General features: G+C 34.8%; 1 protein-coding gene across 1 annotated transcript; it reads right to left on the reverse strand.

The window, feature by feature from the left end:
- Nucleotides 1-336: 336 nt before the first annotated feature.
- LOC121981619 (beta-galactosidase 15) lies at nucleotides 337-27,155 on the reverse strand. The gene is made up of 20 exons (XM_042534223.1): nucleotides 26,820-27,155; nucleotides 26,182-26,277; nucleotides 25,975-26,087; nucleotides 25,233-25,299; nucleotides 24,092-24,184; nucleotides 22,958-23,101; nucleotides 22,694-22,782; nucleotides 22,375-22,480; nucleotides 21,506-21,593; nucleotides 21,264-21,388; nucleotides 19,967-20,164; nucleotides 10,935-11,167; nucleotides 9,783-9,898; nucleotides 9,199-9,296; nucleotides 7,680-7,790; nucleotides 6,868-6,978; nucleotides 2,238-2,446; nucleotides 935-1,283; nucleotides 661-856; nucleotides 337-540 (listed from the first exon to the last, which is right to left on the reverse strand). Exons 1-19 carry the CDS (start codon nucleotides 27,012-27,014, stop codon nucleotides 839-841), a joined length of 2,559 nt encoding a protein of 852 aa, XP_042390157.1. The 5' UTR covers nucleotides 27,015-27,155; the 3' UTR covers nucleotides 337-540; nucleotides 661-838.
- Between the last annotated feature and the right edge of the window lie 202 nt (nucleotides 27,156-27,357).

The following is a 27,357-nucleotide window of genomic DNA, read 5'->3' on the forward strand; positions in this document are numbered from 1 at the left end:
AAGAACCCTGCTGTACAGTGAAAGATGGTGCGTGACATATTATGATTGAATAATAAATACTTTTTCATAAAAAAAGGCAATTTTTATAGACTAGAAAATTGGAAATATCATGATCAAAATGATCAGCATAAGATCTCATTTTTTTTAAAAAAAAAAAATTATGTGAATTTTGTTTCCACTCAAAATTATGCATTTTTGTCCGAAACAAGCGATAACTTGTTTAACGGAGCAGGAAATTGTATAATAACAACAAACAAAAAAAAAGGAGGAAACCATTTTTAGCCCAGCATTAACTAAAAAACAAAAAATCAAAAGCATATTCACAGATTTACGAAATACTACTACATCGACGGCGGCAATGAAATGACAAATACATTCAAGGAAGAAAGATGCACTCACATATGAAGAGAATAACTAGGAGCAACAATAAATTAACATAATCCATAAATTAGCTTACAAATTAATTAAAATTTGTAAGCCCTTCTGCAACTGTAGGCTGTAGCTGCCACGCCCACTGGCATCATAACGTGTAGCTCACCCCTGGAAGAGACAGTGACATCAGCTATCTTATACGAATTAATAAAATTATACGAATCCTTTGCTCACGAGTAAAAAATTCTAAAATCACTAGTTGAGATGGAAGAGTCAGTGGTGACTAACATAGAATGATAGACCATCCACACAGCAAGCTGGTCAGATATCTTTAGTAGTTGGGTTCTCTAGCTTCTGAGTTATGGAGGAAAGCTCAACAGGTGCACATTTTGCTTCCACCGCCAAAGACTTGGCGATGCGTCGACACGGATCACCAAATACTGAATTAGAAACACTGATGGTACAACTATTTCTCCCGACATGCCTACACAGTGAAGAGATGATTGGTCTATATTATGCTTAACACTGTCAGTTCAAGGACAAGTACAAGGAACACCCTCACCTCAGTCACCACGGAAAGAGAGCTCTCTGAATGACATTTTCCAAGTGAGAAGCTCTGGCAGCTACCAGCAGGAGTTCCATAGCTTGCAAAAGTGATATCAGAGATAATGTAGTTATTGTCACATTTTAGGCGCATCTCTGGTGCCACATTATCGATAGTGTTCTTATTGTTTATCAAGTTTGGATTAAACCAGGCTGACAATGGTGGATAGTCATTCTCTGACACTTGCCCACAGATTGTTTCAGTAGAGTGCACCTTGAGAGAGATAAACAAGGGATTTCCACCTGTTTCCTCAAATATCACCAGAAGGTTGTTTGAAGCTTGTAACCATTCTCTTGGAATATGGTACCTGAAACACAATAGTGTGTCACTAAGATGGGCTACATTGTAGCATGACATTCCTCATTGAGTTGGAACAGTGACCTTATGCAGTGAATATAATTGTGGTAAGGGATTTGGAAGTATCACTAGTTCTATAAAGGCATCCAATAGTTATATAGTTTAAAAGAATAAAATAAAATAAATCAATTAGAGTTGGAAGAACAATTAGAAAAAGAGAGAGGATTAAAGAAAATTAGTTAATGTAATAAAGAACGATTCAATAGATTTGAATATCTTTTGTATAACAAGGATAAGATGCACCTAACAGGTCCCAAATAATGGGGACAAGCATGGCTTGATAAAAGAAAAAAGAACTAGTTCTATACAGATACTCCAAATTCCATGCCATGGATGAAGCTAACAAGAACGCTGGTTTAATCCTTACAACAGATCACAAGGATGAACTTAATGCAATTGTTGCTGAAATTAAGCAGGTCCCTTCTATCGATACTTATGGACAATAAAATTAAGATTGGAGAAGCCATTTATTCATGTTTTCGCAGATAACCTCACAGCAATTAGTTTGTCAAGGAACCTCACACACCTTCATAGTAGCTTCAAACCTCATGATGGAAATCAAGAACTTGGCAAGCATTTTTTAAGTGGACGGGAGGTAAATAAAGGTGGAGTTTAACGTTTCTGCTCATGTTTTAGCTGTGGCTATCATGAATGAAGTCCTTTGTCACTTGGTAAAGATAAACATAATAAACTAAAAATATTAATCAAGTATAAGTTTTGCTTGCCAAAAAGAAATTATGTTTGTGTTTTTCTTGAAAAAGAGACCAGGGATGAGTCCAAAATTGATAACATAATTCTTCATGTGTTCATTTAGTGTGTTTAGCTTCTGGACATATAACATGCTGCGAACCAGTCAGTTATGCAGTTAGGAAATTGTATCTTCATGAAAATGCAAAAAACATACCAGCTTTGAGTGGGCAGGCCACAGTTGGTTGCGCATTTGCTTTCATGGTAAGTTCCACGGTAGTCACAATATTTTGAACATCCATTTTCTGGAGCTATTAGTGTCCAATACCGTCCAATCCCATGACCATTGACCCAAACTTGACCTTTTCCCATACTCCCCAAATCAAGAGCAACAGGATCATCACCTTCAGGGGCATCAAATGTTGTCTGCATTGTGAAATCAGTGATCAACAATCGTGACCAAGGATATAGCCTGTTCAACAATGAAAATATATATGCGGTAGGGAACTACGCCCCTTCTTTTTCCTTCAAAAGGAAAAAACGAAGACACAAAAATATAACAATGCTAAGATGAGAAAAGAGACCACTGATATTAAGTGCAAGCTCAAGTATCCATAGTATACTGCAATAAAAAGTGAAGTAATTATGAAATGCTAACATACAAGGTGAGGGTGCATTTACTTGCAGGGCGGGTAGGAATTCAAAATAGAGAGGAAACGGGAGGGAGAAAGATAGACATCTCAAGTACTTGAGCAAAATGAACGAATAGCAAGGAATAAAGGAGGAATCCCTTGGTCTCTCCTTTCCACTTAAATTGATCTGTACAAAATTGGCCGAGAGGAAGGAAAATGACAGAAGACTATCAAAGCTCTTTCCAAGAACACCAATGAGCATTGAGACTGACCAGCCATCACTGGCACCAGATTCCGCAGTCACGTTCCCAACTTGGGATGCAGAGGTTGGGCTTTGGAGGAAGTGTATGAATGGAATTTTTCAATTCCTTCTCGTCGAAGTAAACAATTTCCCCATTCTCTTCTCTTCCACTAGGCCCCTCTCCGTCTTCTTCTTCCTCTCCTTTCTCTTCAATCTCTCAACATCCAAGTAAACATAGCCTCAAACACATAAAAAGCCATGCTGGCAAAGTGGTGGTGGCTTATTGCACACCAGGTAATCCTGTACATGTTCCACACATTGAGATTGGAAGCATGCCAATCCTTCATGTATCAAATTAAAAGATACAACAACAACAATCAAGCCTTATCCCACTTGGTGGGTTCAGCTATATGAATCCTTTTACGTCATTGAGCTCTATCTCCTACTATATCATCATCTATACTTAAATAAATTTTATCTTATTTTATTGTTGCTAACCAAATCTTTTTTGGTCTTTCTCTTCCTCGTTTGATATACGTGTTTGTCATAGTTTTACATCACCTAACTGGAGCATTGATCATCTAAGTACATGCTCATACCATCTTACACGTGTCTCTCAGAGTTTCCCTCAATAGATGTAACTCCGACTTTCTCTCTAATGCTCTCATTTCTTATTCTGTCCATACATCCACCTTAACATCCTCATCTCTGCAACTCTCATCTTTTGCTCATGTGTTCGAGTCATAACCCAATATTCAACTACATATAACATAGCAGGTTTAACTGTGGTTTTGTAGATTCTTCCTTTAAGTTTTAAAGGTACTTTACGGTCACATAAAACACTCGACGCTCTCCTCCATTTCAACCATCCTGCTTGTATTCTATGTAAGACATCTCTCTCAATCCCTCTATCATTTTACAAAAATGATCCTAAATATAAAGCTTTAGATTCCGAGCAACTTGTCATCTCCTATCTTAACAATTGTCTCATTATGTCTAATACTGCTAAACTTAAATTCCATATATTCTGTCTTTATTCTACTAAGCCTAAAACTTTTCCCTTCTAATGTTTCCCACAAAGATTCTAGTTTACCATTTACTTTTTTACGTGTTTATTTACCAAAACAATATCATCTGCAAACAATATGTACCACAGTACTGTGTCTTGAAGGTGTGCAGTGAGTTCGTCTATAATTAGTGTAAAAAGATAGGGACTTAAAGTTAATCCTTGAAGTAACCCTATCTTTATTGGAAATGCTTCAATTACTCCGACTGAAGTCTTTACTCTAATCTATCTTATTGGAAATGTTTTAATTACTACGACAAAAGTCTTTAGTCTAAGCATTACATCCTCGTACATATCCTTAATTAATTCAATATATGTTACGCTAACACCTCTCTTTTATAGAATTCTACATATAATTTCTCTTAAGATTTTATCATAAGCTTTTTCTAAGTTAATGAATATCATGTGTAGATCTTGTTTTTGCTCTCGATATTTTTCAATTAATTGTCTAAGAAGATGCATAGCTTCTATTGTTGACCTTCCCGGCATGGTCTCCTTCCTTAATCTTTTTTTCTATTACTTTTTTCTAAAGTTTTATGATATGACTCATTAGTTTAATACCCCTATAGTTTGCACAATTTTATACGTCTCCCTTATTCTTATATAAGGGAATTAGAGTGTTTATCATCCATTGATCGGATATTTTTTTCATTTTCAATATCATGTTAAATAATTTTATAGGTCATTCAATACCTTGTTTCCCTAGACACTTCCATACTTCTATCGAAATATCATCTGGTCCAGCGGTTTTTCCATTGTACATTTCATTTAAAGGTTGTTCTACTTTTGAAGTTTGAATTCTACGATAAAAATTTAAATTTCTATACTCATTTGACCTACTTAAATTACCTAAGTTAAATTGGTCACTTAAATCTTTAATAAAAAGTTGATGAAAGTACCTCTTCCACTTCTCTTTTATTTCTCTATCGTTTACTAGTACTCTATTACATTCATCTTTAAACATTTTATTTGGATAAGATCTCTTGTCTTCCTTTCTCTCACTTTAGCTATTCTATAAATGTCTCTTTTCCTTTCTTTTGTATCTAATCTTTGATACAATCGTTCCAAAGTTTCATTTTTTGCTACATTTACTATTTTCTTAGCTTCTTTCTTGGCTATTGTAATTTTTTTAAAATTTTCCTCGTTCTTACAAATATATAATTGTTATAAGCTATTCGTTTTTTCTTTACTTTCTCATTCCACCACCAAAATTCCTTACTTAGTGATGCATATCTCTTTGACTCATCGAGTACACTCTTAGCTACTATTTTCAACTTTGATACCATTTTATCCCATGTCGTATTAGAATCACCGTAAATTTTACCTAATGCTTGTACTCCTACCTTCTCCTTAAATATATTTTGCTTCCCATCCTTATACTTCCACCACTTAATTCTAGGAGTTGTATATATTTTCTTTCTATTGATACTATGTTTGAGGCATATATCCAACACTACTAACTTATATTGGGTAGTTAAGTTTTCTCCAAGGATGACCTTGCAATATTTACAAATCTTTCTATCCTTCTTCCTAACCATAAGAAAGTCAATTTGCGATTTATATTATTCCAACTTTTGAACGTGACTAAGTATTCTTCTCTTTTCTTAAAAAACGTATTAACTAATATAAGGTCATATGTAATCGCAAAATCTAATATAATTTTCCCTTCCTCATTTCTTGTTCCAAACCCATGACCCTATGTACCCTCTCATATTCCTCATTTTTTACTCTGACATGCTCATTTAAATCACCTCCTATTAAAATTATTTCATTAGGCGGAATATTTTGTAATATTTCATCTAAGTCGTCCCAAAACCTTGATTTGGTAGCTTCATCTAATCCTACTTGCGGTGCATATATGCTAATTATGTTCATAGGTTCTTTCGCCACTATTATCTTGAGGTCTATAATTCTATCCCCTTTTCTAGCTACTCCTCTAACTTCATCCTTTAATGAACTATCTACAAAAATACCCACTCCATTTCTTACTTTACTCTTTCTTGTGTACCATAACTTAAAACCCGAGTTCTCTATCAATTTTGCCTTCTCGCCTACCCATTTTGTCTCTTGTATACACAAAATATTAATTCTTCTCCAAATCATCATATCTACTACCTCTATTGATTTATCAGTGAGGGTTCCTATGCTCCATGTTCCAAATCTTAGATTATTAATTTTTCTATCATATTTATTCTTATCCAACCTATAGTGTGAGAACTCTTATCTATTTAACACTACACCCAAGTTCTCATGAAGATGTAGCAGTCCTTGTTGATACGTTACAGTCCGCAAACTCTTGCATATTTAGCACTACACCTAAGTTCTGGAGATATAGCGGTCCCTGTCGAGACATTACAGTTGGACCCTGCAACGCGTTCCTTCCAAGGAACAACCTAGCATTAGCACAATAGTTTAATGGATCCATTCATTGAATATTTGTCATTGCATATTGGGACTGGCCATGACTAGTTTGTCACATCAAATTAAAAGATAACAAACCAAAATAGTGTAATTACCCAACTTAAAATTGAATTTGAAATTCAATGTTTGAATCATATTCATAATCTGCATCAAGTGTGTTAGGCTTGTGCTTAGTATCACATTTAGTTCTTATAGAAAATATTGAAACATAAAGATCAGTGAGATAACAGTCCGTCTTTACTCATTAAACATTTTATAAATTGACAATTTCCAAAATTGTCATTTGAGATTAAAGAAGAATCAATCATCCATGTAAAATCAACTGACTAGTTCTAGGTAACTATGAGTTTCATTAACACAAGATAGACTAGACTTGGAATATAGGACTATCACTTTGACTGTTACTTGAAATTTGCTGCTGTTGATTGGTACACAAGAAAAATGGAAAGTGCTTCAATTCTCTTTTCACTCCTGAAAATTGACTAACCTTGTACCATGTGAAGGAAGATGAAACTGAATCAAACTCCAAGTCTTTCCAATCTACATTCTCTTGATTCTCAGGGGAATATATCTCTGTATGCTCCCCCATCAGTCCTACCTATTTTTCAAGGTGAAAAACACTTAACAGTTACTCTATAGCATCAAAGAACCAGGAAATCTGTAAGAAACTGGACAGCATGGCCAATGCTCTACAACTGTGAATACAAACAAAGAGAGCATGAACGTTAGCATTGAAATTCATGCCTTTGATTTAAGTCCATATAACTAGAAAGAAAAACATTAAAATGGTATGAAGCCCAAACTGAAATTAGCAAGCTAAGATACCCAATCTTATAGACTATTGATTTGGTACCGATACAAGCCAAAAATAGAATACTGTTAGTGCCATCGCTACATAGGCATGCCAATATGATGGGGAAAACAGATATAAAATTAAATTGTTATCAAGCTAAAGAATGAGAACATGCCTCCTTGAAAAAATACGCCTATATGTTTTCTAGTTCCTCCACAATCATCACAACAAAAACTTCTCTCTCCATGAAAGAATAGTAGCTACAGGATAAAAGTTCTAAACTTAACCAAGATAAAATATTCAAAATAAGCAGTCAGAGGAGATTAATTCATGTGGCAAAAATAGACACCAATAATCAATGCTAAAGCCAAAATCCAAAAATATAGAGATTCTTTAACGTAAATCAATGGTTATATTCAGATGGCGTACAAACCAAGAGTGAATACACCATCTCGTTTTCCTAATAGTGAAAAATTAAATAACTAGCATAAACAAATAAAGCATACCTGATATGTCCACAAAAAATTAGAAAGGTTGACATCCCCATTTTTGAAACCGCTGAGTTTCATTTCTCCTCTAAATCCTGCTCCATCTTTCTCCAGGAAAGCACCATAATTCTACATTACAACAAAAAAAAAATAGTGTTGGTTGGTGTAGCTTCTCCTTTATACAGAAGGTGGCATTTAAGTAACTGAATTGATTTAAGCCATCATGTCAACTAGCAGATTAATATAAATCTGATGGTCAAAAGTAAAGAACCTGTATATCCAAGGGCTGGTTTAAATTGACATTGAGAAGTTGACAAATAGAATTACAACTGATAAATAGTGATGTGGCTTATGTACAGCAGAAAAACTGACTGTCAAAACAATTCTTTTTATGTTATTCTTCAGTTGAGCGAATAATAAACTTACCCGTCAAAAGATAACAGTTTAGCAGTCTACCACAAAAATTAAACCACAATCCCATAATAGATTGTATTCAGGTTAGAATTAAACCAGTCTGAGCTAAAGAGGCAAAAATTCTTTGTAAGCAAATGATGAAAAGTGTCACCCTACCACAATCCCATAAAACACAAAGATTATACATAGGGCAGGTGGGCCATTTGATCTACATCAAGCATTAATCCAAAACTTCTATATGGTGAATGGTTCGATCTAGCATTGGGTGGTAATATTATGAATATTTTGTATTGTTGAATTTTATTTATCATATGCTAGCGACAAATAACAAACTGCACAAACCATTATGCCGCACAACCATATGTATGTTGAGGGACTCGCTGGACAGCCCAACTTAGTAACTCAACTTAATTGACCTCCACCTAATTGATTGAGACTTTCTTAAGGATGAGAAGACACCAGCAAAGCTGACATATCCAGATTGGAACAGCTAAGCAGGTTTCAATTACTATAAGGAGGGTTGACTTCTGGAAAACACGAATACAAACAAAAGCATGAAGTTTCTTTAGAACTTTCAATTTCTGCAAATTTTTTTTTGGGTAATCCAGGATTCCAGGTCTTACGATCCAACTAATTCTAGAGGTGACCGGCCCGATGACTAAGTAAATCCGGAAGTGCAAGTGGCAGTCCACACGATGGCCCAGTGGTCCTAGTGGTTCAATCGTGGAAGGCGAATTTCTTACGCTCCTTGGGTTCTGAACCTGGGTGCATGAGAAGCCCAAGGTGTGCTTACCACTACACCATAGCCTGAGGGGGGTGAATTTCTCCATTCTTGATTCATGTTTTTTATTGGTAATAATCATTAAATCTGTCATGTCAAGGGAAAAAATTTATTCGTGTTCTTACAAAAATGAGTCCTCAAATGAAGTGACTTTTTAGCCTGTCAAACAAAATAAACATACTAGAACAAAACAGTTGAGGTGATCTACATAACAAAAAGAATATGGAAAAGATATTCTATCTTCTACTTATTTGTGTTATGGACCATATAAAATCATATAGGAACCATTAGTTCATATAGAAAATGGTATAAACAGATTAAAAATAGAGAAACAAATAGTACCTGCAAGCCAACAGTCTCAGACAATAAAACTAAATCATTTGATCCTTCAACCAGATGAATAGGCTGCTCTACTGGAATCCAATTACCAACTTTACTGGCTTAAATTTCACAGAATGTTAGATGAAAGAAAGGCAGCAAAAGAATATATTCTGGAATGTAAATTTAAAGTAATAAGAGCATCCACAGTCGTGGATACCCTCAAGGAGCTCCTTCAATGCCACGTTAACGCCACGTCAAAAATAAAAACCTCTTCATTTCTCTCCACTATCAAAAAAACCTCTCAACAACATTTTCATTGGGGTCCCACGTTTAATTTCTTCTTAACCTACCTACTATGTGTACATTATTTTTTAAATAATAAATATAAAAAAATAATTAAAAAAAAAAAGACAACGACGGAGCAGCTTCGCATTGAGGGAGCTGCTCCGTCGCTTGAGGGAGGAACCTCCCTCGTCACCAGTGGGAGATGCATGTGTAATTACAAACTATGCTGACTAACTAATCGCCTAGAATGGCAACCAATTTGTTAGAGATGTCAAAAATAGTTGGCGAAAATCTAACCTACTATGATATCCAATAGATACCTGAAAGACGGCCATTCACAAACACTTGAACCATATCACGTGTTTTGTTAATTGTAAGTATTGGAAGTATGTCCTCTTTCTCCCAAAATGCAAGATCTTCCTCGGTGATGTTTAATCTGGATAAAAATTATTAGATCAACAATGAATGAGACTAAAACTCAAGATTATATATTTGAAATAACTAACTAAATTGGCTTTGTCAATTTGATTACTTAAACTGGCACACCAGCAATGCTTAAATCACATAATTGCATTCTAGATAGTAGATGAAACTCTAAAAGTCCAGAGTTCCAAGTATTACTTTAAAAATGTATTGGAGAGACACTGGTACTGACAAATTGCCATTAACCCATGCAGGCTGGTCCCAACACCGAGATATTTGAGCTATATACTTGTACTATCTACAATCTTTTAAAAAAATATGAACAGCCTACAAATGGTACATAGCAAAATCTATCATTGAACAGCTGTGGCAACACGTGAGGTAACATTTAACAGTCAGCAAGAATTTACCTCCATGTAAAACAAAGGTCAGCAATATGTGTCAAAAGGGCCAAAGAGAAAAAATTAAAGCATGACTTGTTATTAGCTTTGATAGAAGTTCATATGGACTGGTATTTATTGGTCCAACCAAGGAATGGTCAGAAACTATAACACAATAGTGGATGCTATTCATGTTTGCCATAGTTTCCTTCAGACAGTATAATTTCAAGAAATAATAATACTATTAAATCCAAAAACAAAAAATCAAAATCAATATCATACTGTTATCGAATACATTGAACAAAGATTCACTCCAGGAATCTATCAACGCTTAACTCCAAAAGAAATATATTTCTAACCTACGAGTCTACGACAGTTCTATCTAGAAGTTGGCGGGTTTTAAATCCACAGAATCCTACAACTAAAAGACCTCAGATGGAAAAATCACCTCACCCCTAATGAGTTACAAAGCTTGAAGAGAAAAAATTACCTCACCACTAATGAATAACAAAGCAAGAAAAAAAATATTACAAACCTAGAAAGTACAAGAACAGATCATTGCGAACCATATCTTCATTTCACCAGCTAAACAAATTCTACTAAAAAAGTTCCTGAATTCCACATAAGCAAGCACGCATAGAATATAAAAATGCTCTGTTTGTGATATACCTTGTAGAGTACCATAAATAATCAGAGATGTCCTTCGTAACATTCAAATGCTCAAATATGCCTTGAGCTGTGAAACTGTTATTGCCCCATGTGCCAATTGGCTCTTGAAAGGTCCCCCACTTATTTGAAAAAAGAGTGTTTTCGTTATATAGCACTACATGTCCATGTTTAGTTGCATTTGAATAGCTAGGAGAAGCAGATTTGATAGTTTTGATTGAAGTTTGACTAGTCACCTGGAAAGCATATTTAAAATAAACAAATTTAAGTAAAAAAAACATAAACAATAGATACCATTCCAAATAACTGAGTAGCAAGTAACAGTAGGTACAATTCGGCTTATTGGCTTAGTGAGGAAAACTGAAATCAAAATGAAATATTTCTGTTTGGAAATTTCCAGTTTAGTTTTAAAACCATTTTGAAGTTTTCAGTATGGTTTTGGTTTGGTTCAGGTCAAAATTGTTAAATGAAAAATCAATTAAAAACTAGTTTCCAAACAATAATCCTATTACAGTTAATAATAAAAATTATTATAATTTAAGGTTAAAAGAAGTCATAATAATTAATATGCTAAGTTATCTATATTTACATGTAAATGCTATAAAAATTTTAATGGTTCTGTTAAATTTTAACAATTTGTACAAATTCAAACGTAATTTTACCATGTATCCAAATTGAAACTGAACCAATAAACTAACAAATTGAATTTTTTAATTTGGATCAGTTAAGTTTATCAGGTTCCGATTATCAATGCCCATCCCTAGTAGAAAGTAACTTTCATCCATGTCAAGCATCATCAATCTAAACTAAGATACAATTAACTTTATCAACTTCATTTACAACAATTGGTAACTCCGCCCATGACAAACCAGTCATGGCCGGTTCCAAGCTTGGATAAAAGAGGAGGGTTGGGTTAGGTTATCTGCCGACATTAAAACTATGACAAATGGTCAATGAATAAATCTATTAAACTATTGTGTGAATGTTAGGTTGTTCCCCGGAAGGAACGCGTTGCAGGATATGATTGTAACATCTCGGCAAGAACCGTTACATCTCCAGAACTCGGGTGTAGTGCTAAATATGCAAGAGTTCGCTTTGTAGGATCCGACTGTAACGTATTGGCAAGGATCGCCACATCTCCATGAGAATTTGGGTGTAGTGTTAAATAAGCAAGAGTTTGCACACCATAGGTTGAATAAGAACATATATGATAGGAAAATTAATAATCTAAGATTCGGAACATGGAACATAGGAACCCTCACTGGTAAATCAATGAAGGTAGTAGATACGATGATTAAGAGAAAAATTAGTATTTTGTGTATACAAGAGACAAAATGGGTAGGCGAGAAGGCAAAACTGATAGAGAACTCGGGTTTTAAGTTATGGTACACAGGAAAGAGTAAAGCAAGAAATAGAGTGAGTATTGTTGTAGATAGTCCGTTAAAGGATGAAGTTGTAGAAGTAATTAGAAAAGGGGATAGAATTATAGCCCTTAAAATAATAGTAGCGAAATAAACTATGAACATAATTAGCGTATATGCACTGCAAGTAGGATTAGCTGAAGCTACCAGATCAAGGTTTTGAGACGAATTAGATGAAATATTACAAAATATTCTGCCAAATGAAATGATTTTAATAGAAGGTAATCTAAATGGACATGTCGGAGTGAAAAATGAGGAATATGAGAGGGTACATAAGGTCATGGGTTTGGAACGAGAAATGAGGAAGGGAAAACTATATTAGATTTTGCGATAGCATATCACCTTATATTAGCTAATACATTTTTAAAAAAAAAAAAGAGAAGAAAACTTAATCACGTTCAAAAGTGGGAATAATAAATCGTAAATTGACTTTCTTATGGTTATGAAGAAGGATAAAAAGATTTATAAAGATTGCAAGATTATCCCTGGAGAAAATTTATCTACCCAACATAGGTTAGTAGTGTTGGACATACGCCTTAAACATAGTATCAATAGAAAGAAAATATATATGACTCCTAGAATTAAGTGGTGGAAGATAAAGGATGAGAATCAAAATATATTTGAGAAAGCAGGAGTACAAGCATTAGGTGAAATATACGGTGATTCTAATGCTACATGGGATAAGATGGTATCAAAGTTGAAATAATAGCTAAGAGTGTACTCGGTGAGTCAAAGGGACATACACCACTAAGTCAGGAATCTTGGTGGTGGAATGAGAAAGTACAAGAGAAAGTGAAGGAAAAACGAATAGCTTATAGAATTATATATTTGTAAGAACGAGAAAAACTTAAAAAAATATATAATAGCCAAGAAAGAAGCTAAGAGAGTAGTGAATGAAGCAAAGAATGAAACTTTGGAACGATTATATCAAAAATTGGATACAAAAGAAGGGAAGAGACATTTATAGAATAGCTAAAGTAAGAGAAAGGAAGACAAGAGATCTTATCCAAATAAAATGTATTAAAGATAAATGTAATAAAGTACTAGTAAACGATGGAAAAATAAAAGAGAAGTGGAAAAAGTATTTTCATCAGCTTTTTAATGAAGGTTTAGGTGACTAACTTAACTTAGGTAATTTAAGTAGGTCAGATGAGTATAGAAATTTAAATTTTTATCGTAGAATTCAAATTTCAGAAGTAGAACAAGCTTTAAATGAGATGCATAATGGAAAAATCGTTGGACCAGAAGATATTTTGATAGAGGCATGGAAGTGCCTAGGGAAACAAGGCATTGAATGGTTCACAAAATTATTTAATATGATCTTGAAAATGAAAAAAATGTCTGATCAATGGAGGGCAAGTATTCTAGTTTCCTTATATAAGAATAAGGGAGACGTACAAAATTGTGCAAACTATAGGGGTATTAAACTAATAAATCATACCATGAAATTTTGGAAAAAAGTAATAAAAAAATTAAGGAAGGAGACCACAGTGATCAAAAATCAATTTGGGTTCATGCATGGAAAGCCAACAATATAAGCAATACATTTTTTTAGACACTAATTAAAAAATATCAAGAGAAAAATAAGATCTACATATAGTATTCATTGACTTAGAAAAAGCTTATGATAGAGTCCAAGAGAAATTATATAAAAAATTCTAGAAAAGAGAAGTGTTAGTGTAACATATATTGAACTAATTAAGGATATATATATGAGGATATAACGACTAGAGTAAAGACTTGAGGCGGAGTAATTGAAGCATTTTTAATAAACATAGGGTTACATCAAGGATTAACTCTAAGGGGGTGCTTGGTCCCTAGAGGGGAATGGGAATGTGAAAGAGTATGATAGAAGTCAAGAATGGGAATGGAAAGGTTTCCATACCCCCTAAAATGCTATGTAATGGCTCATTCCCATGTTTGGAGGAATGAATCCATGGGACCCACCACTAATTACCCAAACCAAGCACCAATATTTCATTCCTTTCTCATTCCCCATTTCTCATACCATCCAACCAAGCACCCCCTAAGTCTCTATCTTTTTATACTAATTATGGACGAACTTGTTAAAGTGTATATTAAAAGCTTAGCTTTTGTAAACATTTATTTTTGAAATAAAAGAATCACGTTGGTCAAATGTCTATATTTATTTGTTGAATATAGTTGTTCAATTAATTTATAAAATAGATAACATGGTGTGTGGTGTCACACACAGAAGATCATTTTATCAGCTCTTTATAAATTCTAAACAGTTGCTCACGACTAATATGGAAAGGAACAAACCATTGGTATAGTCGTAGTGTAATTAGGTATTTGTTTATCTTGACTAATAAATTACACTAGTACACTCTAAGTGCATTGAGTAGGACTATTTTAGGTAAGTTCTTTTTATACTGACTTAATAAAAGAACTAGACCTTAGTTATTATAGAAGTGTGTACTCTTAATCCTAATATAATAACAAACACATATATTTAGTATTTATTTCTTTAACTTATCAAAGGGTGAGATTTAGCTTGATAAATCAAAAGGCCCGATAATTTGGGAAATGATATTACTTATAGTGTGTGTTGTTGATTATAGAAGGAAACTGTGTCCTAGTAATCTAGGTTGAGAATACCCTCAAGAGGAGCTCATAAGGATTGTCATGTTAAACCCTGCAGGTGGACTTAGTCAGACATGACAATGAGGTTGAGTGGTACTACTCTTGGAGCTAGATATTAATTAAGTGAGTTGTCAGTAACTTAATTAGTGGGCATTCGTTATCTTAAACACAGGGAGACTAACACACTCATGATAAGAAGGAGCCCATAATGTAATTTGGGATTGGTACAGTAGTGCAACAATAACTCTCTAGTGGAATGAGTTATTGTTGATGAACTTGAGTTGTGTTCGGGGCGAACACGGGATACTCAAGCTCATCGGAAGGCCAAAACCAATTTCTCCTCTAGGTCCCTGTCATAGCCTCATTAGTGCCTTATAAACCACTCATTAAAAGCCCTTCTTTGTGTCCAAGAAAGGAGACCGACCCATTGCTTGGCCACTATCTCAAGAGGGCCGACCCTCTTGCTTGGTGACCAAGCAAGTAGGGGCCGGCCAAAATAAATTCAAATAGGAGGGGTGTTTTGAATTTTTAAAATCTTCTCTTTGTAGAAAACTATAAGTTTTAAAAGAGATATTTTAATTTTAAAAATTTTCCTTATTTGAATTAGGCCACATGGTTTAATAGAGAGTTTTAAAAGTTTTAAAACTTTCCCTTTTTAACCATCCTCATGGTTTTAGAAAAAAAAGGAAGAGAAGTTTTAAAAATTATAATTTTCTATTCATGTTAAAAAAGGAATTTTTGAAGAGAAGTTTTAAATTTTAAAACATGATTTTAATTTTTAAAACTTTCCTTTTTTAACATCCACTTTAGGAAAGAGAGCTTGTAAAATTTTATAAGAGGATTTCTTCTTGTAAAATTTTATAAAAAAAATATTTCCTTCCTCTTTAAGGGGGTCGGCCACCCTTGCTTGGTGCCCAAGCAAGGGGGCCGGCCAAATAAAAAAATAAAATCATCATCCAATGATTTGGTGATTGATTCAATCAAGAGGAAAGAAAAGGAAAAATAGAAAGGGAAAAGGAAAAACAAGAGGAAGATTTTAATTTTTGTAAAAATTCTTCCCTTATTTGTCTTGGGCAAGTAATATAAAAGAAGGGGTGAGGAGGCCTCATGAGAGACAACTCTTATTCTCTTGCTTGGAGGTTCTCTTGGTGTAGTCGACCCTCTCTCTTCTCCCTTTCCCTTTACTCTCTTTTCTTTTGTGGTGGTGGTGGCCGAAAATTAGAAGAAGGAGAAGAAGGCTTTGGGTGGTGTTCATCTTGGAGGATCGTCGCCCACACGACGTCCAAGTCGAGGCGAGGAATAAGGCAGAAGATCTCGAGGTCATTAGCTTGCAAAGAAAAAGTATAATTAGCAATTGTTTTCCGCATCATGCTAGTTATTTTTCTTTGTATGAATTCCAAACACAGGAGGCATTAAATCTAGTTTTTCAAATTAGTAATTCGTGTTTGTGTTTTTCTTTGTTTTTCGAATTTGTGATTCGATTGTTCTTTTTGGTTAAACCTAGAGTTATATAAGGAAATTAAATATTAGCTTTCCTTAAAAGACTTTGTCTAGGTGGTGGTGGATGCTCCCATACCCAAGAAGGCCATGTGCCTCGTCATGCAGTGCTGGAAGCCAATTTTGGAAATTAATATTTAATTGAATTTATAACGTAGGTGGGTTTGGATCAATAGTGTTAAGTTCCGCTTGTGATCCAAGTCTAAACCATTAAGAACAGATAAGTTAAATTTGGAATCAATAATGTTAAGTTCCGTTTGCGATTCTTAATTTAACTTCTAAAGAACACAATAGGTTATTTAGGAAAGGTTCGACACTTGTACAAAATTTTTGTACAGTGGAACCGGTACGATCTTCCTAGGACTAACCAACAGAACTCACTACACACATTCAAGATTATTTTGGTAGATGAAACACGTGTAGGAGTAAATGCTAAACTAAAATCTTGGTGGGAAACACTAGAAGGGAAAGGTTTTAGGCTTAGTAGAATAAAGACAGAATATATAGAATTTAAGTTTAGCAATATTAGACATAATGAGACAATTGTTAAGATAGGAGATGACGAGTTGCTCGGAACCTAGAGAGCTTTGGATATTTAGGATCATTTTGCAATGATGGAGGGATTGAGAAAGATGTCTTACATAAAATAAAAACAGGATGGTTGAAATGGAGGAGAGCGTTGGATGTTTTATATGACCATAAAGTACCTCTAAAACTTAAAGAAAAATTCTACAAAACCACAATTAGACCTACTATGTTATATGTAGCTGGGCTATAACTCGAGCACATGACCAGAAGATGAGAGTTATAGAGATGAGGGTGTTAAGGTGAATATGTGACAGGTTTAAAATTTCGACCCGTGCCGAGGTTTCGGTCCTAGACCGGAATGATATGGTTTCGATATCATATCGTGCTGTGCCTATATAGTTTCGGTATTTTTTAAATATAAAATATATTAATTAAAAAATAAAATATTTAACATAAATATTTTAAAAATAAACAATATAAAAAATAATCTTTAAAAAAGGGAAAAGATATGAAAATAGATAAATTAAAAATTAAAAATTTTATTATAATTTTTAAATTAAAATAAATGAAATATAAAATTAATTAGATAATTTTATTAGGGTTTAATAAAGCCTCTTTATTTTATCTCTATCATAGCTAGGAGTTGAATGAAATAACTAACCTAAGTTTAATTTTAAAAAATCTAAAATCTCACACCACTCACAAGCTCACGTGACTTCAACGTGACCCCTCAGCCATGGTCACGGGGATCACGTGACTCCTCCGACGCGTCCACGATGGTCGTGCGACCCCTCTGCAGCGGCCGCAGGGTCATGCGACGCCTCCGCAGCGACAGCTGAAGGGTTATGCGACCCCTTCGCTGCTGTTGCGAGGCCGAGCAACCCCTCCACTATAGCCACAGGATCGTGCAACACATCACAGCTAACATGGGTCTGGTGCCGGGGTCATGTCGGGGTCGTGCAGGTGTCGGTAGCTGAGCGAAACGAGATGTTTCGCCAGTTTCGATCGTCTCGGCACGACACTTTAAACCATGGATATGTGGACATCCGATGGACAGAATAAGAAATGAGAGCATTAGAGAGAAAGTCGGAGTTGCATATATTGAGCGAAAACTCCGAGAGACACGTTTAAGATGGTACGGACATGTACTTAGACGACCAATAAATGCTCCAATTAGGCGATGTGAAACTATGACAAACATACATATTAAACGAGGAATAGGAAGACCAAAAAAGACTTGGTTAATAGTAATAAAATAAGATAAAATTTATTTAAGTATAGATGATATAATAGGAGATAAAGTTCAATGGCTTAAAAGGATCCATATAGCCGACCGCACCTAGTGGGATAAGGCTTAATTATTGTTGTTATATTTACAATAATTGGTCATCTAAGTTGCATATGCTTTGGCAGGTGACCAAACCACCTTTTTCTTTAATGGAGATCATTTCAATTACCTATTACAAGGTGATCCATGTTCTATAGAATGGAAAATAGAAATGAAGTCCCCACGGAATGGACAGATGGTCATTGCATGGGGCGTTGCCACCAAGAGGTCTAGAGGTCAATTCCTGACAGCAAAATGCTTGCCAGGTTCTGCCCAACCCCATGCAGGTCACGGTTGAAAAGGCAAAAAAAAAAAAAAATCACCCGTGATTTACCTCTACAAATGACTATGAGATTGGTTGTGTGGGGGCACCCAGGGTAAGCGTATGACCTTTTGCAACTGACAATAGAAATGAAGCACCACTGCACATGTAACTTCTATCATATTTTTGTATCTTAACCATAATAACAGCAATTTTAGTTTAGTTTTAATTGGGCTATCTCAAATGAGCATAATAGCCATATCTTTGATAGGTTTCATCAAGCTCAGACCTAGTTTTGCATGATTAGTTGCCAAATTGGAGGGATCAGAAAGCACCATGAGAATAGTGTGTGTTTTGCATCTGCCTCTGAGCCCCCTACCACCCATCTCAAAATGCATTGACATATTGTGATAAATTTTACTTATGATATCACTATATCAAGAGATCTCCCCCTCCATTTTCCTACAAAAGGAAGGTGTGAATCTGACTGAATGAGCTTGGGCATAAAAAGGCATATTCGAGTAATGATCCCTACAGTCCATTATAAGTTTAGCAGTAACTTCCATCTTATACATTTCAAATATGTATATTTAACTACTATCTGATCAAGCTCTAAAATAACAAAGCCGCTGGCTAATATGATACCAAGAAATAATGCTTTTACACTTCCTTTTGTTACTGTCATCCAATCATAAAAGAACATGTCCAAGTTTCCAACCAAACATGAGCACACCACTGCAAAGTATGAAAACCAGTTTATGTTGGTCTAGGTCTAGCAACAACTGTGAAAACAAGGTGTTCGGACTTCTACCAAAAAAGGCATATTAATGGTTGTCCCTTAAATCCCAACTTAAACATCGAGGCTTTAGGATCGGACCTCAAAATATACTATAGATTTACACCTAACAAAGTTTACAGTAAGTCCAAACACTATCACCAAAATGTTCTTTCTGAGATTATTACCATTGCATCCTTTTGTGCCAATAAATTTCCAATATGGCCTTGACTAATAACTACTGTCCAACTACTGTACTGATGACAATATAATAAAAACAACCAAACATTATCCCACTAAGTGGAGCTGGATATATAGATCCTTCTACGTCATTGAGCTCTATCCCCTACTATATTATCATCTATATTTAAATAAATTTTATCTAGTTTTATTATTGCTAATCAAGTCTTTTTTTGATTTTTCTCTTCCTCATTTGATGTGCATATTTGTCACCAAAATGTTCTTTCTGAAATTATTGCCATTGCATCCTTTTGGGCCAATAAATTTTCAATCTGGCTACTGTCCAACTATTGATGACAACAAATAGTATAATTTGATTTTAAAAAAGGAAAAAGGAGAAAAACTTATTCAAAGAAGTTCATATCAATATGGAAATCTGACCTTCGCAGTGTTGAAAGCAGTGTGTATGCAATTAGGCAAAATGCTCACAGACCAGGGCGGAAGAGTATAAGTTCCACCAAAAATGTTCACAGTAACTGTTTTTTGTTCATTGATATTTGCAAGAAAAGCTGAGCAAATGCTCACATTCTCTGAGACACTTTTGCTTGTGTCTACAAATTCACTAGCATATATATGTGCCTGCCAATACAAAAAAGAGAAATTTTAACTTGAGCCAAAATAAAAATCAGCATACTGAACAATGATATCATGCTAAATCTGCCTTATAAAAATTTATTCAATATAACCATCTAAGATACTGAAGATTAATCACAATGTTGCCACAAGTGTCACCAACATCTACTGATTTTTTTGGTGATACAGAAAGTCTAAAACCAGAAACAAACATGTATTACGCCTCTAAAGACTTTCAGGACACTGCCACAGTTCTTCCAGTTCCATGATAAGAGTCATCAATAAAATACCAATGCTTTTAGGAAATCTCTCAAGTTGGTGAGTTTACTAAAAAGAAAAGCATGGCTTGTTTCCATAAGCAATTGCAATTTTTGCTCTGATGTTCACAAGACTGACAACATTAAGATTCTGAGAATAAAATGAGAAAATTGCTATATGCTTGTCATCTTGTATGCAATTGGAATTAACAAATGCATATATACAAATTTTATTACCTTAATGAAATTAATCATCCATTTTTGAACCATCCTTTTTTCACATAGACCTGTTTAACAATACTCATAAAAAAAAAGGTAGATCCCTACCTTAAAGGCCCCCCATGCCGGCAACACGAATATGGAGGGAGGTAAATGCAGGTGGGGTAAACCCCAGGTCATCAGTTCATGATAACGCCAGAGATATTATACATCCACCATCTGCGCTACGCCCTGGGGGCAACAATACCCATAAAGAATATACATTATGTGCACTAAATAACAAGGTGGAATACTCTTACTGAAGTCTGAAGTGCTTCTGTTTATAATGTGAATAGTATTCATAAGAACATTATAGTATTTTCACAAATAGGAGAAAACGTTGTTTCTAGAATCTGAGGATACCTGAGCATAACAGATTAAGCTATTATAAATTGGGTTTCGGTTCTATTAGTTGGTTCCTCTCTCATCTTGAAGAGACATTAGGCACATATTACACATTGAACCTAGGTGTTTTGATGGTATATCATATTGAAAAGATAAGGGAAAGGAAAAATATATAAATAAGCAATTTTTCATGAACAACAAAATTATTCAGCAGTATGTTAGTAATTAACACTTTAACAGCATACTTCTTGCATTGGACCCAGTTTAACATATTGTGGTCCATCATCAACAGCAACAAGAGCTGGTTCACAAAGCTTAATAGCTGCATGTAGATCCTTCAAATGTCCCCACTTAGGTTGGGTTAAAAGGCCTGATGAATTCAGGAACTATTAGTGAACACTATGTTACCATAATTGAAACAATTTGGGATAATAAAGTTTACAATTCAGTCAATAGTTTATATGTTAGTATCACATATTTCACATACCATATTCATCTATTGGAGCATCATAATCATAACTAGTTGTTTGCAAGGGACCACCAGCTGTCCGGCCAAAATTCGTTCCACCAAAAAACTGGCATCATTTGAATGTCAAACGATATATTTGAAAAGTCACTTTTTTAAGTTGGTAATTAGAATAGTACTAGTTAACACATTCATAGAAGAGTTAAATTTGCAGGCATTCATCCATCAAGAACTTGAGGACAACTCAGATAACAATACCACAATATTATGGTACAGCAATTATTTCCAGCTTATCTGTAGAATTAAAAGGATTGGAGAGACAAACTTTGTCATCAAATCAGAGAAAAATTGGTAAAACAACTAAAGAAACTATATAAATTATACAAAAAAACTGAACAAATTATAGTCCAAATTAAGTAGATCAGCTGAAGAAATATCTTTTTTCAGCAAAGCTCTGCAAAGGCGATCTGATGAAAAATTCAGTCTACTCTAGTTTTTATATATATCTAGGTTTGTTAGTTTAAGACATCTGATTTTCTTAGGTTTTTTACTTATTTTACACGGTTATGCAGCATAAATCATTAGAAAGTGCTAGAAAAGTAGTAAAGAGTTTAGAAAAAAAAAAGTTGGAAAGACAACGTGCACAAAACATAATCTTAAGCTCAAGTTGTGTGGTTAGACTTTTGGCCCAACAAGATTAAATGTGTGCACAATCGATATATATACACAGTACACACAACACTGAACATGTGTTCATCAAGACGTTTTTCACCAATAAGGCACATAGAAGATAGGACCCAGAAAGAGTAAACATTCAAACCAATGAATCACTTTAAACAAATAGCTTATATCAAGCTATAGAAATATTTTAATTTGGAGATTTACTTTACCATGTAATAGTTATGATAGCTTCCTCCCCTTTGAAAGAAACGAGCAACTGCAAATGCATTGTCTTGAACAGGTCTATGTGGCACCCTTCCACCCCAAGAAGCAAACCTGACATGTGCAAGATTCATCCAGTGAAACTTGTAATACCAACAAATTTATTCACGGAACATACCACTTGTATTATATTCAGTAAAGTATTACTAGAGTATAAAGCGAAATTAGATTATGAGGGGAAAATGTTCCAAGTATTTCATGGTGGTCATATTTACAGAGAAAAGAAACAAGTTAGCAATAAAGTAGCACTAATAGGCGCCATCATACCATCCATTCCAGTCCTCTGTCCAAAGTGCTGGTTTACTATAAGAATTTGGCCTAAAACCATCACAATAAAATGCATTGCAGGAATCAATCTGCCAAGTTTAAATCAATTTCAAAGTGAGCTACAAAGCTAAAGTCAGAATACATATTAGGAAACCCCATTCATTACATAAAGAAAAATAGAAGTAATAAGACCCATCTCAACTAGCTTTCTCAAAGAGATTATCAAAATAGATAATAAAGAAAGAACTTTTGTGAGATCCTTACGATGGTTTCAGGAGCATCAGTTTGCCTGCACATTACCCATGGCACACCTGCGCCGAGGCTAAGAGCCATATCAGCAGCCCATTTAACATAGTCCTTGCCACCTTGACCAAAATGGCCTTCAATGTTTCCATATTCATTCTCAATCTGTTGAATGCTTTCAAGGTTAATTAAGATAATATACTAAACTAGAACCAAGAAAGATTATAGAAAGCTATAGAAGCATAAAGTTACCAATATAACTTTCTGTTTACCACAGATCTATCTGACTGAGTGTGAATATAAGAACACATTTACTCACTTATTTCAAACAAAAATTCCAACAAAACTACAGGATAGTGTAATAATTGCATACCCAAAAAATCATTTCAAAGATAAGGGTTCTGATGACTTAGGTGGTGATGTGACAAAACCACTTGACCACATATCATTTAGCTAGGTAGGTGATCCCACGGGTCATCCGAGTTGGTAAGTGGTGGCATGCTTGCCGCATGAGGTCGCGGGGTCGAACCGCAGGGTTGTCGGGGCGTAAACCCCTGGACCTTGTGCACCTTACCCCACCACCACTTGCCCGCTCGGCTGCCGTGATTTACCTCCCTCGTGATTGCCTGGGGTCGGGTGCGGCGGGGGCGTTGGGGGCGAGAACGATTTTGCCTTTTGCCACATTTAGCTAGGTAGGTCAATTTATAGATACTGATTGTATAGCAATACAAGAAAAAATTCCTAAGGATAAATTTGGCAAACACATTCAATGCTAGTCCCAACAACGTCAACATCTCTAAATAACTGTGGCTTACAGCTTGTTATTGCATAAGAGGCAAATGTAAAAAATTACCGTAGCAAGCATTTATGTTTGTACTTTCCTCTCACAATGAAGAAAATATATAGTAGGCTGAATTTCAAATGCTTCAATTATATACATAGTGCTGCAGTTGTACGAACAAGAAAATGTCAAGTAAATCTTCAATTTTTTCAGGTTTTGTAGCATTTCTTGTATTGATGATTTGACCAAAAAGCATTTGCATAAGGTAAAACAAACAACAAAATTAGTAGCAAATCTCCAATTTTATTAAAAATTAGATAATCCGAATTTTTTACTTTTAATTCTTTCAACAAGACTGTGAGTTCTCATACAACCTGCAATAAAATGATTGGACCGCCTTGCCATGAAAATAACATTTCCTGCTTCATCAGATCAACAATCTTTTTGACAAACCTTTGCATTTCGTCCTGTAAAATACCAAGTATTATCAAAGATGTACTTGCATAACAGCAAAGACAATACCAAACCAGTTCCAGTCATCAAATCCTGATGTGACAATCAATATCTCATGTTTCCTGGGGAAAGAAAAAAAGACCAAATCCAAGATTTTTTTTTTTCTTAACAAATGAACTAGAAATATTTTTTCCTTAACAAATGAGCCAGAAAAAGATTCTTTTTTCCAATTTAAAGAAACCATAAAAGCAAACTATATTCACTTTCCTAAGTGTTTGTGGTGAGTTACTAAAATGGATAAAAGTTCCACCAAGAGAAACCACTTTATTGTTTAAGATAGCCTTTGTTGATTAGAAACATTAATAGGACTTATTTACCATAATGGCATCAAATTAGCACTTTGGATCACGGTAGGATACAGAAATCACTGGGACAAAAGTACAATTTAAAAAGTCTAAGGGGCCAGGATGTATCTTTATAGGTGAGCCGATGCACATCAATAAAATGGACTGCTACATAGTGATCTAGTGTTTTAATTCATTTAAATTCAGGCATCAAAAACATCAGCTTAACTTACTATCAACATAAAGAAGCAGACATAGATAGGGATTTAGTTATCTACTGTTGAGTTAGTATACGAAAGACAAATCCACATGCATCAAAAAGGAGAGGAGTGTATAGGGTCTAGTTTTTGTACAATTAGATATGACCAACAAAACAAATATGTCCATCAATTCAAGATGCTTAAAAAATTCCCTTGAGCTTTAGAACAATAGTAACTTAGAGATTAGTCAAAAGTCTCAAAACAAATAAATAAATAATATACAAGAATAAAAATGAAACTATTCATCTAGCATGGTCTCCTAATTTTCTCTAAAGGGATGTCAAAGATCAAAAAGTTTATTCCATTCAGAATATAATTGTTGAGCATGATACATCATGTGTTAAAATAAATAAAAAATAAACAAATATATGTTCCCAATTAAATGAAATAGAAAATTGTAAGGGGAGTTTTAGAACAAATCCAAAGTAAAATGCATGCCACACCAGAAAGCATGATACCTCAAAAGGTTTATTTTTTGTTCGAAATATGATGCCAGGAATGTCCCTCAACCAAACAGGGAAACCCCTAGAGAAAAACATAAGCAAAAAAGTGTTAGCAACAGCATAAAAAAAGAAAGGTTGTTTTCATCATTCACACCTTGTTCAATTGTATGGCAACAAACTTCACACTATGCCAGTCCTGTTATGGCCAGCCCTTGAATAAGGATATTAGCTTGAGTATAATTTTAAAGGTTTTCATTCCTAATCCTCTTAAAGAGAAGACTACTTTGTACAGAATTACAGTAATGAAGTTGAAGTTATAATCAAGAGTGTGTTGCAACCAAGTGAAACATGTCGTAGCATGTTACTACTTGGCCATTTTTATTGGAAGTATATGAAATATGGATATTTCACAACTATCCTCTCTCCAACCTACGCATCAACCTGCTGTATTTACAATAGTAAAGCCAAGAGCAACAAGAGTGAAAATTACCATGATAGATTGCATAGTTTATTTGACTATTTTCTAATTGGCAAATACAAACCAACTTCATTTTTATTTGTTTCTTTAGATGAATACTGAACCAAGTTTAGAGACAAAAAAAACTTACACTAATTCTTTGGAAATGATTTTTTTTTTACTGTCTAATTGAAATAGAAGAGAAACATAAGTGAAATATATATTAACACCATGTCACCATCTAAAAATATTCAGATGGAAAATGTCACACAAGAAATATTAGATCTTAAAAATACAGACCCAAAATTCCACTCAGCACAAACATAAGGGCCAATTCGGAGATGAAGGAATAATCCTTGTGAACCAATGAACTTTGCAAACTTTACGAGATCATATCTTCCTTGAAAATTATACTGGTAAGAAAGGACCAGAAGTGAGATGAATAAATAGGATGATCCTTCAATGAAGGGAAGCAAACCTGTACCATTGCAATAGTAGCACAATTACCTGACCTCTGACTGGTTCATGCCCATTCCAGAATACATATGTTTGTATAACATCAGCACCACCTTCTTTGCTCTTAGCTATCAACCCAGGCCACATCTAGCAGGTTCACAATTATAAAATCCAAAATGAGATAGATACAGCTATATAGGCAACTATTACTAGAATGCATCTGGAAATGCACTAAGAAAGGTAATAAAGTGAAGAAAAGTAAACATTGCAACTGCTATATTGACACTCTGCCGCAAACTGCTTTGGGATGACGATACAAACCACGCTTAGACTATTCAACAACTAAAACCAAGCATATTTTGCAATGATAAAAACACATAAATCTGCCGATCTAGATTCAAATTAAAGGAAATAATATTAGTTAAGACATATTTGACATTCTACCTAAGCACTTGGTTATATTATGCGATCAATAATACATCGTCTCAGATATTTGATCTCCAACTTATGGCAAGCACTTGTTGGTAGTACAACTCCATGTATGCCTGGCCTAATGTACTGCATGATAAAAAAAATTACAGAACTTTTTTTTTTTTTTTTTTTGCAATATCGAAACATTCGTCGAACCAATTTAACCGGATATTCACTCCGTATAGCAGGAAAATTCAACCGAAAACAAGGGGGCATACATCAGGCGTCGCTCGGGGGTAATGGATCCCAGCGGATATGAGCATGCGACGCTTTCCTCCGATTATGATGGCCCGGTGGTCGTAGCTGACATTGAAGGGTTCGAAGAAGACGGCCGCCGTCGCCGCCGCCCACAACGTCGCCGCAACGAAAGCGGCGACGAAGGGAACCCCGTGGTCGATCGGAAACCCCAGCATCTCCCTCCTCGGTGGTTCCTCTTCAGATCATACCCCACTCCGCCACGAAATCGATCGGAAGAGAGATGAGCAGGAGACTATGGATTGTTTGAGGGGGGAAATTGGGCGGATAATATATAGGAGTTGCGACTAGTGAGCAAAGGAAGTGCATTTTGGTAAATGAGTTCAAATGGTGTGAGTTTGGGATCAACGCATCCAGTACACGTCACGTTGCTCGATGGTCGGTTCGTTGACGTCTAAGAAACCGGTTATATATTTTTTTCCGCCCCAACCAGTCCCACCTAAGGCTACTAAAATTTATAATGTAATATAATCTAATTAATATTATATTAGTATGTTTAAT

The sequence above is a fragment of the Zingiber officinale genome, chromosome 5A (assembly GCF_018446385.1).
Source record: "Zingiber officinale cultivar Zhangliang chromosome 5A, Zo_v1.1, whole genome shotgun sequence".
Lineage (NCBI taxonomy): Eukaryota > Viridiplantae > Streptophyta > Magnoliopsida > Zingiberales > Zingiberaceae > Zingiber > Zingiber officinale.